This window comes from Coregonus clupeaformis, chromosome 30 (genome assembly GCF_020615455.1).
Source record: "Coregonus clupeaformis isolate EN_2021a chromosome 30, ASM2061545v1, whole genome shotgun sequence".
Lineage (NCBI taxonomy): Eukaryota > Metazoa > Chordata > Actinopteri > Salmoniformes > Salmonidae > Coregonus > Coregonus clupeaformis.
Window position 1 is genome coordinate 26,597,238 of NC_059221.1, and position 12,072 is coordinate 26,609,309.

Below are 12,072 nucleotides of genomic sequence, written 5' to 3' on the forward strand. Positions count from 1 at the left end.
AAATTGTAAAAAATAAACAAAAGTAGCTTCTTAGCAAAGAGCAATTTTTCAAGCAAGAATTTTGCTAGGACTGTCTGGGAGTGGTGGGGGCCTAATTGGAGGAGCCTAATGGGAGGGATATGTAACCTGAAAACTAGCTGTTATTGGAAGAGAGGTTTAAAACTCTCTTTGTTATTGGTCTAATAACTTGTACCGCCTGGTGATGTCGCCAGGCAGGCCAAAACTCCATCCCACTAAAACAGGCTGAAATTTCTGGTGGTCTTTTCAAACAGCTCTTACACTAAAAGGGCATTATCATCATGTTCACAATTTCACAGTATTATTCCAACCTCATAGTGTGGAAATATAGATATAAAACACAGGAAAATCATGTTTTTGACTGCACTGGGCCTTTAACATACTTTTCACTATATTCATATTCTTTGTGGCTTTACATGGCTTCTTTGCCTTTTCTTAGCTATAGAGTTTGAATCCAGAAATGTCTACCTCTCTCGTTTCTGGAATATAATTTGTAATAAAACACGTAACGCTTGGTACCATATTCCTTCTAGAGTATGTCTGTGAGCTGATTCAAGACGCTGTAAGTGTGACATTAGTAAATTAACTTTTTAAAAGGGAGTTACGGGCGACATACAAAACCATTTCACTCAGTAACTATTACATTATTTTGTTCCCAAAACTATGATTGGTGTCAGCCATCTTGGCCTTTTTAGAGAGGCCTTTCCACTCCCTACTGCGCCTAACCTGTCAGCCAATCAGAGTGGCTTATATGCAAACCACAATGGTTGGCTTCAGCGGTAAATTCCACTGTGGGTTAGTACAGGTCACAACCCCTCTCAGAAGGAATACTGTGTATTTAGAGGTTCTTTGTCTTACTGTTTTTTGGGCTTGTGTGTTGGTCATTGAGCTACGTTGACTATATCTGTGTTTTTTCTTTGTACTCTTAGATGTGTTTGTGTTAGTTTAAATTGATATGGTTGTTTGTAATAAATATTATTTTATTATTATGATATGTTTTAGCTTTGGTATTTCAGTAGAGATTAATGTTATAGTGTATCCAGATTGGGGAATGTTTGAATTTAGTCTCCTTCCACTCTCTTTGGTTAGTTTCATGTTTTAATGTCACATGCACAACTACAGTGAAATGCCTTTCTTGCTAGCTCTAACCCCAACAATGCAGTAATCAATAACAATGTAATACTACAAATAACAAGGTAGAACTAAAACACACAATATATAAAAATAAGTAACAAGAAGAACACGATAACGATAAAGTAAGTAAGCATACTATATACAGGGTCAGTTCCAGTACCATATTTACAATGTGCAGGGATACTGGATCGATAGAGGTAGATACAGTTGAAGTGGGAAGTTTACATACACCTTAGCCAAAATACATTTAAACTCAGTTTTTCACAATTCCTGACATTTAATCCTAGTAAGAATTCCCTGTCTTAGGTCAGTTAGGATCACCACTTTATTTTAAGAATGTGAAATGTCAGAATAATAGTATAGAGAATTATTTATTTCAGCTTTTATTTCTTTCATCACATTCCCAGTGGATCAGAAGTTTACATACACTCAATTAGTATTTGGTAGCATTGCCTTTAAATTGTTTAACTTGGGTCAAACGTTCGGGTAGCCTTCCACAAGCTTCCCACAATAAGTTGGGTGAATTTTGGCCCATTCCTCCTGACAGAGCTGGTGTAACTGAGTCAGGTTTGTAGGCCTCCTTGCTCGCACATGCTTTTTCAGTTCTGCCCACACATTTTCTATAGGATTGAGGTCAGGGCTTTGTGATGGCCACTCCAATACCTTGACTTTGTTGTCCTTAAGTCATTTTGGCACAACTTTGGAAGTATGCTTGGGGTCATTGTCCATTTGGAAGACCCATTTGCAACCAAGCTTTAACTTCCTGACAGATGTCTTGAGATGTTGCTTCAGTATATCCACATAATTTTCCTTCCTCATGATGCCATCTATTTTGTGAAGTGCACCAGTCCCTCCTGCAGCAAAGCACCCCCACAGCATGATGCTGCCACCCCGTGCTTCACGGTTGGGATGGTGTTCTTCGGCTTGCAAGCATCTCCCTTTTTCCTCCAAACATAACAATGATCATTATGGCCAAACAGTTCTATTTTTGTTTCATCAGACCAGAGGACATTTCTCCAAAAAGTACGATCTTTGTCCCCATGTGCAATTGCAAACCGTAGTCTGTTTTTTTTTATGGCGGTTTTGGAGCAGTGGCTTCTTCCTTGCTGAGCAGCCTTTCAGGTTATGTCGATATAGGACTTGTTTTACTGTGGATATAGATACTTTCGTACCTGTTTCCCCCAGCATCTTCACAAGGTCCTTTGCTGTTTGTACAGATGAACGTGGTACCTTCAGCCGTTTGGAAATTGCTCCCAAGAATGAACCAGACTTGTGGATGTCTACACATTTTTTTCGGAGGTCTTGGTTGATTTCTTTTGATTTTCCCATGATGTAAAGCAAAGAGGCACTGAGTTTGAAGGTAGGCCTTGAAATACATCCACAGGTACACCTCCAATTGACTCAAATTATGTCAATAAGCCTATTAGAAGCTTCTAAAGCCATGACATCATTTTCTGGAATTTTCCAAGCTGTTTAAAGGCACAGTCAACTCAGTGTATGTAAACTTCTGACCCACTGGAATTGTGATCCATTAATTATAAGTGAAATAATCTGTCTGTAAACAATTGTTGGAAAAATGACTTGTGTCATGCACAAAGTAGATGTCCTAACCGACTTGCCAAAACTATAGTTTATTAACAAGACATTTGTGGAGTGGTTGAAAAACGAGTTTTAATGACTCCAACCTAAGGGTATGTAAACTTTTGACTTCAACTGTATCTAGTAAACTTGATAGCTACTTCAGTGGATGTCGAACACATTTCTAGTGGCTAATGTGTTAAATTATAGCCATGGTATAAAAGGGATAATCAACTCGGGGCTCTATGCGTTGTCTGGAAAATAATGCAACTCCGTGGAAGGTCAGTTCAAACTCAGCTAGCGCATCGTGGAACACACCATCCACGTTGTTCATTATTTTCCATAGAACGCATAGCCCCTTGTTGGTTATCCCTTACATATTTACATAATTTACATGAGCTCTCTACCTAGGCTGCCACTAGGCGCCATGGCAACTATACAACCTTATGGAAAGCTGATGCAGTGGCAACCTATTCCAGTTCACAGATCAATTTAAATCAATCAGTGTTTTTATTTTTAGCTCTACTTGGCTGACTGATTTTACTAATTTCATTATGAGATGGTAAAACGTAGTTGTCGGTGATGTTGCTGAGAGCATTTACACTATATATATAAACGTTTGTGGACACCCCTTCAAATTAGTGGATTCGGCTATTTCAGCCACACCCGTTGCTGACAGGTGTATAAAATCGAGCACACAGCCATGCAATCTCCATAGACAAACATTGGCAGTAGAATGGCCTTACTGAAGAGCTCAGTGACTTTCAACGTGACACCGTCATAGGATGCCACCTTTCCAACAAGTCAGTTCATAAAATGTCTACCCTGCTAGAGATGCCCCGGTAAGTGCTGTTTTTGTGAAGTGGAAATGCATAGTGAAAACTGTAAAGTTTAGTGGAGGAGGAATAATGGTCTGAGGCTGTTTTTCATGGTTCGGGCTAGGCCCCTTAGTTCCAGTGAAGGGAAAGCTTAACGCTACAGCATACAATGACATTCTAGATGATTCTGTGCTTCCAACTTTGTGGCAACAGTCTGGGGAAGGCCCTTTCCTGTTTCAGCATGACAATGCCCCCGTGCACAAAGCGAGGTCAATACAGAAATGGTTTGTCGAGATTGGTGTGGAAGAACTTGACTGGCCTGCACAGAGCCCTGACCTCAACCCCATCTAACATCTTTGGGATGAATTGGAACACCGACTGCGAGCCAAGCCTAATCGCCCAACATCAGTGTCCGACCTCACTAATGCTCTTGTGGCTGAATGGAAGCAAGTCCCCGCAGCAATGTTCCAACATCTAGTAGAAAGCCTTCCCAGAAGAGTGGAGGCTGTTATAGCAGCAAAGAAGAGGAGCAACTCCATATTAATGCCCATGATTTTGGAATGAGATGTGATAACGAGCAGGTGTCCACATACTTTTGGTAATTTAGTGTATGTTGACTGTAACTTCATTAGTAGATCCTCTTCAGTCTGCATGGACAACAGCATTCATTTAGACAGGTGAAGGTGCAGAGATTAGTTAGAGATATAATTAGTTAGACTTTAACTAACTGACCTTGACGATTGGCCCTCTGGTTGATCTTGTCCTCCACAGGGATTTGGAACATCTCTGCCTCCTGTTCACTGGCTAAATGAAGGCCTACCTGACATTCCTGTGGCATAACATCAGCCGTTATTGATTTCAAACTACAGGGGTGACCAGTGTAATATGTTCTGCATATTGCATGATGCAAGTAAAACATTGCCTTTTGTTGGGGAAAAATGCTTTAAAAAAAGTTGTAGAAATTGATTATGTGTCTGCCCCTGGACACTGAAGGCACACTCAGGACAGGTAGACTTGAGGGGGAACATATGATAGGGGCGCTGTATATGAAACCGACACTGAAGTTACTACCAGGTAAAGCTTAAATAATGAGAAACCCTGCCTGTGACCTGAAGGGCTAGGCATTAGCTTAGCAGGCTAACACAGTCCTGCAGTACACACGACCGAGTCAGTCACATACACACATCAGCAGCAAAGGTGTGGAAGAATGACTGAGGACTATGGTACGTCAGTTGGTTGTACAGCTCTTGTTCCCATATCTGCTTCCCCTCCTATACAAAACACACAGTACAAACATGCACAGCCACGTGGCTAAGACTGATTTGGACACTCATGACACGCCCATGTATTTCAGCTGAGGTTATTCATGTTTTTTCTCAGTACATAAACATGCAATGAATTGAACATGAATACATGGATGGATAAATACAGTATTGTCCTTAACATAGCCAATGTTGATTACAGAGTTTGAAGTGACAATCTACACAAAGAGCATACTGTAGCAGGGTAAATAGTGGAATCTTAATGTTAAAACGGCATATGAAGTAGGATTGTCGAGGATTGTCCTTGACGAAGCACACGGTCCCAGTGTGCTGCAGACTCCACTGACACGGACTGTGAGGCAGGGCCATCCACAACTGGACCACGGCTGTGGCCAGAGTCTGAAGAACAACAAGAGCAAAGAAGTGCAAACCAGTCAGGGAGAGAAATGCTAATGATGCTTAATGCTAAAAGTTGGTACTTTAATCAAAGAGACTAGTTAGCGATCCCCTGATCAATGCTAATATTCCTCCAGAGGGATATCCCATCTCTTGGTTGCCTCTGTGGACTTGACACCAAGCTGGTAACCTCATCCCCAGGCTATTGCGGACGGTGGAAGTGTCTGGTGCACAAGACTATCACCCTCAAGGCATTCACCTTTCAAAAGGTCTCAAGCTATATTTAGAGTTGAACCCATTGAGGTATATGTTGAACCATACTGATGTAGGATCTTAATTTGAGCTAGTTTGCTACAGCAGGAAAATAATCCTGCAGCAACAGGACATGTGAATTATTATGTGGATTTTAATGAATGGACATTTTTGTAGGGGCTGATAAATTTTTCGTAAGGGAAAATCAAGTCTAAAATTTTAAAGTGGAAAATACAAACTTCAGAAGCCTTTTTAAACATTTAATGCACTACAAGTTTTACATTTCCTCCATTGCAGTAAAGTTCTCTGGCAACAGGGTGATCAAATTAAGGTTCTATATCTGTATAACTCTCAGTTCACATTCCCACTTCTGAGTAAAGACTGCGAACAGGGTGGTTGCTATTAGTGAGGCACTTACATGAGTTTTATGATATGGAAATATTTAGTGCACATTTGGACTCATGGGTGTTTGGCTTGCTTGAATGACATCAAAGCGGTATTTATTACAATCCTCAAGGTCTCATCTTTCAAAATACATTGAGTCCTTGTAATTTACTGCATTTCCTTCACTCAGACCATTTTTTTGCAAAGGTAGCCCAGTTAGCGGGAGGGATGGGGGTAACTCCTTGTCACACGCTGTGCTCAAATTCAGTTCGGCTATCAGTCAAAACCCATACAGTACCGTGAAGCAGAGACCCTGAGCTCTGACGTCATGTATAGCATGTTACTGTACAGCCACTGCGTTCCAATTTAGGCGCTTATCAGTGTCCAAATCTGCTATTTTCAACCCATATACGGGTACAAGTGCAAAGGGCTACAACACATATTGATAGCATAAGTCAACTGTGTCACCTGTTAATGATTTTAGAGGGTGGGACAATGATGATTTAAATGGTTTCACTGTCCAGATCCATCTACACGTGTAAGACTTCCAGACACAATGCATGTCAGACTACCTCTGGAGGTCTTCAGGAATATCTGATCACAATCAGATCCCAATGCATCTTTTAATTGTCTACACCTGGCAAAACATTTGAGCACAATCAGAATGTGGACAAAATAAGGACAAAGGACACATGCAAGCAGCAGGTATAAACAAGCCTTAGGTTGTCATGGGGACTTACCACACATCTCCGGCCCAGGAACTCCACCACAGCCTCTTTCTCCTGGCTGCTCAGAAGGATGGTGAGGTTGTTCTCCTGCATCCTCGACTTTGATGCCCGACTCATTGCTCCACACAGGCCAGATAGGGGTCTTTAAGTTCAGATACAGCTTATGAGGCCCCTCAAACTTCTGAATGCTTGTGAGGGAGAAGCGGAGTCATGTATCTATAGCGAGGACTTCCTTGCTCTGATCTGTGCTATGTGACGTTAGAGCAGCACAGCAGGAGAGAGCAGGAAGTACAGCGACCACAGTTGATTGTTCTCCTTCTGAATCTGGAACCTCTCTGAACATTGCTGTGAGGGCAGCAGTGGTGCTGTTGATCAGCCTTGTCTTATTAGATCAATGGATGTGGGGTGTTTAGGGTCTGTCTTATAAGAATGTAGTGTACTGATGGTGCACTCGTATAAAACAGGTCAAACCTGTTGGTAATGGAGGCTGCAGTAAGTGTCTATACACTATTCTTCACAGTTAGCAGCCTGGCTTATTCTGTGTACTGTATACAGTGCCTTCAGAAAGTATTCATACCCTTTGACTTTTCCAAATTTTGTTGTGTTAAAGCCTGAATTCAAAATGGCTTAAATTGATTTGGTTTTCTCACCCGTTTACACACAATACCTCATAATAACAAAGTGAAAACAAGTTTTCAGAAATTTTAGCAAATGAATTGAAAATTAAATACAGAAATATCTAATTTACATAAATATTCACTCCCCCGAATCAATACTTTGTAGAAGCATATTTGGCAGCAATTACAGCTGTGAGTCTTTCTGGGTAAGTCTCTTAGAGCTTTCCACACCTGGATTGTGCAACATTTGCCCATCATTATTTTCAAAATTCTTCAAGCTCTGTCAATGGTTATTGATCATTGCTAGACAACCATTTTCAGGTCTTGCCATAGATTTTCAAGTAGATTTAAGTCAAAACTGTAACTCGGCCACTCAGGAACATTTGCAGTCTTCTTGGTCAGCAACTCCAGAATAGATTTGGCCTTGTGTTTTAGGTTATTGTCCTGCTGAAAGGTGAATCTCCTAGTGTCTACTGGAAAGCAGGCAACCAAGGTTTGACTGTGCTTAGCTCCATTAGGTTAATTTTTTATCCTGGAAAATGACCTAGTCCTTAACGATTACAAGCATAACATGATGCAGCCACCACTATGCGTTAAAATATGGAGAGTGGTACTCAGTATGCGTTGTATTGTATGTTTCCCAAACATAATACTTTGTATTCAGGACAAAAAGTGAATTGCTTTGCCACATTTTTTGCAGTATTACTTTAATGCCTTGTTGCAAACAAGACACATGTTTTTGAATATTTTTATTCTGTAAAGGATTCCTTCTTTTCACTCTGTCAATTAGGTTAGTATTATGGAGTAACTACAATGTTGTTGATCCATCCTCAGTTTTCTCTTATCACAGCCATTCAACTCTGTAACTGTTTTAAAGTCACCATTTGTAACGATCCCGGCAGTCTGAGTCGGGTCCTGTCTGTGGACTAGTTTTTCTGCTCGGGATCTCCAGTTTCCCGAGGGTTCTGGAACGCTCCGGGGAGCTCTCTTGATTTCCGCACCTGCATCCCATCAGCAATCTGCACACCTGGTCCTGATCATCACCCTTCTTAGGCTCTGGCCTAACATCCATTCCCTGCCGGATCGTTAGCCATGAACATCACTCGTCCGGAACCTTCATCCAACCTCTGCCTGGTGGTCGGCGGCTGCCGAGCCATGATTGGATCAACCACTACACCCCTAACAACTAATCAACGCCGCCCGCTCTGTTCCCTGGATTATTCAGCATCACTCTTGAATTTGTAAATAAACACTCACCTTCGTTTCAACTTACCTTGTCCTGGTCTGCTTCTGGGTTCTGGCTTAGTAACTCGTGACAGAACGATCCGGCCAGTAATGAACCCAGCGGACCTGGACTCTGTTCGCCATGCCATTACCCATCAGGAGAAGATGTTGGGCCATCATAGCACGGAGCTACAGGAGATCGCGTTGGCAGTTCGGAACCTTTCTACCGGTCTGACGGAGGTCCAGAACCAGCGCAAGTTTCCGGTGGAGGATCCACTACCGGTTTCACCCATCTCGCCTGCCGCGTCTGGAGCGGTGTCCTTCCGTGAGCCCAAGGTTCCGACGCCGGATAAATATGAGGGGAGCTGGGAAGATGCCGTTCTTTCCTTATGCAGTGTGGGTTAGTGTTCGATCTACAGCCCTACTCTTATGCCACAGACAAGGCTAGGATAGCCTTTGTGATTGAGTTGCTGCGTGGTCGAGCGCTGGAGTGGGCTTCAGCCGTTTGGGAACGACAAGACCCCTGCATGGCTTCATACCAGGGGTTCACGGCCGAGATGAGGAAGCTCTTCGACCATTCCGTCCGAGGGAGGGACGCAGCTAGGCGCCTGTTTTCGCTTCACCAAGGAACTCGCAGCGTGGCCGACTTCGTGATCGAGTTCAAGACGTTGGCTGTGGAGAGTGGGTGGAATGAGGAGTCTCTGCAAGCGGCCTTTTACCAGGGTCTGTCGGAGCAGCTCAAGGATGAGCTGATCTCCTATCCGGAGCCTAGTGACCTGGACAGCTTGGTAGCCTTGTCTATTCGGGTGGATAATCGAGTCCGAGAGCGAAGGAGGGAGAAGCAATGGGGTCCGTCCAATCGATCAGCTTCTCAGTTCCCAGTCGGGTCGGGTGGTGGACCAGAACACGTCGATCATTCTCCACCACAAAGGATTAGTGGAGAGGTCCTCTCTCCCGATTCTGAACCCATGCAAGTGGGGGCGGCACGGGTTAACCAAGGAGGAGCGTCAACATAGACGTAAGACCAACTGCTGCCTCTACTGTGGTAGCTCGGGACATTACATCTCCACTTGTTCCCGGCGGTCGTCAAACTGCCCGGCTCGCTAAAGTTGGGAGGACTTTTAGCGAGCCAGTTTCAACCTCTCAGTACCTCTGTCAGACCCCGTTTCCCGGCTACCCTTGTGAACAGGAATCAGAGCTTAGCGATTAACGCTTTTATCGATTCAGGTGCCGATGGAAGCTTTCTTGATGCCGAGTTGGTGGAACAGCTGGGGCTTTCCAAGGAGCAATTGCCGGAAGCCATTGAAGCGACCACTCTGAACGGCAGTAGTCTGGCACGTATCACGATGAGGACTGAACCGGTTAAGATGCTGTTGTCGGGGAATCATTCGGAGATGATTTCATTCTTCATTCTGCCGTCTTCCCATGTTCCTCTGGTCCTTGGATACCCCTGGCTGAAGGAACACAATCCCACGTTCGATTGGGTGACGGGCAAGGTAACGAGTTGGAGCCTTGATTGTCATGCTAACTGTCTCAAGACTGCCTGTCCCCATTCGGTTCCCAGTCAGGTGATTGAGGCTAAACCCCCAGATTTGTCCCTGGTTCCCGAGACATATCACGATTTGGGGGAAGTGTTCAGTAAGCAGAAGGCTCTGTCACTCCCTCCCCACCGACCATATGATTGTGCCATCAACCTGTTCCCTGGAGCTGTCTACCCCAAGGGAAGGTTATACAGTATCTCCCGCCCTGAACGTGAGGCTTTGGAGACCTACATCAAGGAGTCCCTAGCTGCTGGTCTCGTTCGTCCCTCGTCATCACCCCTGGGGGCAGGATTCTTCTTTGTGGGTAAGAAGGATGGCTCTCTTCGACCGTGTATTGATTATCGGGGGTTGAATGACATCACGGTCAAGAACAAGTATCCCCTGCCCTTGATGAGTTCTGCCTTCGACTCCTTACAGGGTGCTACGGTGTTCACCAAGCTAGACCTACGCAATGCGTATCACATGGTCCGGATCAGAGAGGGAGACGAGTGGTTGACGGGTTTCAATACACCGATGGGTCACTTCGAGTATCAGGTGATGCCGTTTGGACTGACCAATGCTCCAGCGGTATTCCAGAGTATGGTGAATCGACGTCCTGAGAGATATGATCGGGTCTCTTTGTGTTTGTTTACCTGGATGACATTCTGATCTTCTCGAAGGAACCTTCCGACCACGTCCAGCATGTCCGGCAGGTTCTGCAGCGATTGTTGGAGAATCGCCTGTTCGTGAAGGCCGAGAAGTGCGAGTTTCACGCCCACACGACATCCTTTCTCGGGTACATCATCTCCAGGGGAGAGATTAGGATGGACCAGGAGAAGGTTAGAGCGGTTCTGGAATGGGCCCAGCCCGGTACGAGATTGCAGCTCCAGAGATTTTTGGGGTTTGCGAATTTCTACCGCAGATTCATCCGGGATTACAGCCGTGTGGCCGCTCCGTTAACTGCCTTGACTTCCAGTATCAGGAGCTTCAAGTGGAATCCGGAGGCGGATCGAGCGTTTCTGGATTTGAAGAGGCGATTCACCAACGCACCGATTCTCTCTCAACCGGACACGGCCCGTCAGTTCGTCGTTGAAGTGGGACGCGTCTGATGTGGGAGTTGGCGCCATCCTGTCGCAGCGATGCTCCACGGACAGTAAACTCCATCCCTGCGCCTACTACTCGTCGCCTTTCGCCTGCGGAGAGGAATTACGATGTGGGTAACCGGGAGCTTCTCGCGGTGAAACTTGCCTTGGAGGAGTGGCGCCACTGGTTGGAGGGGGCGGAGCAACCGTTTATTGTCTGGACTGACCACAAGAATCTTGCTTACGTGCAATCGGCTAGACGTCTCAACTCCCGTCAGGCCAGGTGGTCGTTGTTTTTCGGACGATTCAATTTTTTCCCTGACGTTCCGACCTGGATCTAAGAACGGCAAGGCGGACGCCTTGTCTCGGATGTTCTCCAAGACGGAGGAGGGTGGGTCCAAGACCGAGACAATTCTCCCCCGGAACTGCGTCGTGGGAGCTGTTAGGTGGAAGATTGAGGAGGAGGTGATGGCGGCTCTTCGGACGCAGCCCGGTCCCGGTAACGGTCCACCCGGTCGGTTGTTTGTGCCTGAGTCGGTTCGTCCTGCGGTCCTCAAATGGTCCCACGCCAGCAAGATGGCTTGTCACCCTGGCGTGGCTCGGACGATGGCATTTCTTCGCAGACGCTTTTGGTGGCCTGCCATGGCCGAGGATACTCGGGGTTATGTTGCTGCCTGTCCAGTGTGTGCGCAGAATAAGGGTACCAATCGGCCCAGCTCTGGACTACTTCACCCCCTTCCTATTCCCCGGCGACCATGGTCGCATCTGGCCCCTGGACTTTGTCACTGGGTTGCCCGCTTCTGAGGGGAACACGGTCGTTCTGACTATCGTGGACAGATTCAGCAAGTTCGCCCACTTTGTGCCAATTGCCAAGCTTCCCTCTGCCTCGGAGACGTCCGAGATCCTGGTTAGGGAGGTTTTCAGGGTCCACGGGTTGCCCAGTGATATCGTTTCCGACCGTGGCCCTCAGTTTACCTCTGCTGTCTGGAAGTCCTTCTGTTTGGCCATTGGAGCTACAGTCAGTCTCACATCTGGTTTTCACCCCCAATCTAATGGTCA

At 45.4% G+C, this 12,072-nt stretch overlaps 1 protein-coding gene across 1 annotated transcript; it reads right to left on the reverse strand.

Moving 5' to 3' along the window:
• Positions 1-4,771: 4,771 nt before the first annotated feature.
• On the reverse strand, positions 4,772-7,256 carry LOC121546560 (wiskott-Aldrich syndrome protein-like). The gene is made up of 2 exons (XM_041857814.1): positions 6,583-7,256; positions 4,772-5,209 (listed from the first exon to the last, which is right to left on the reverse strand). The coding sequence occupies exons 1-2, from the start codon at positions 6,685-6,687 to the stop codon at positions 4,988-4,990; spliced, it is 327 nt and encodes a 108-aa protein (XP_041713748.1). The 5' UTR covers positions 6,688-7,256; the 3' UTR covers positions 4,772-4,987.
• Positions 7,257-12,072: the final 4,816 nt, after the last annotated feature.

What these genes read in the sequence shown, in the direction of transcription:
- LOC121546560 (XM_041857814.1), bottom strand. Translation starts at nt 6,687, where the DNA reads ATGAGTCGGGCATCAAAGTCGAGGATGCAGGAGAACAACCTCACCATC. An exon ending in TCCTGGGCCGGAGATGTGTG is followed by an intron (nt 5,210 to 6,582) that starts GTAAGTCCCCAT and finishes GTTGTTCTTCAG; the next exon opens with ACTCTGGCCACAGCCGTGGT.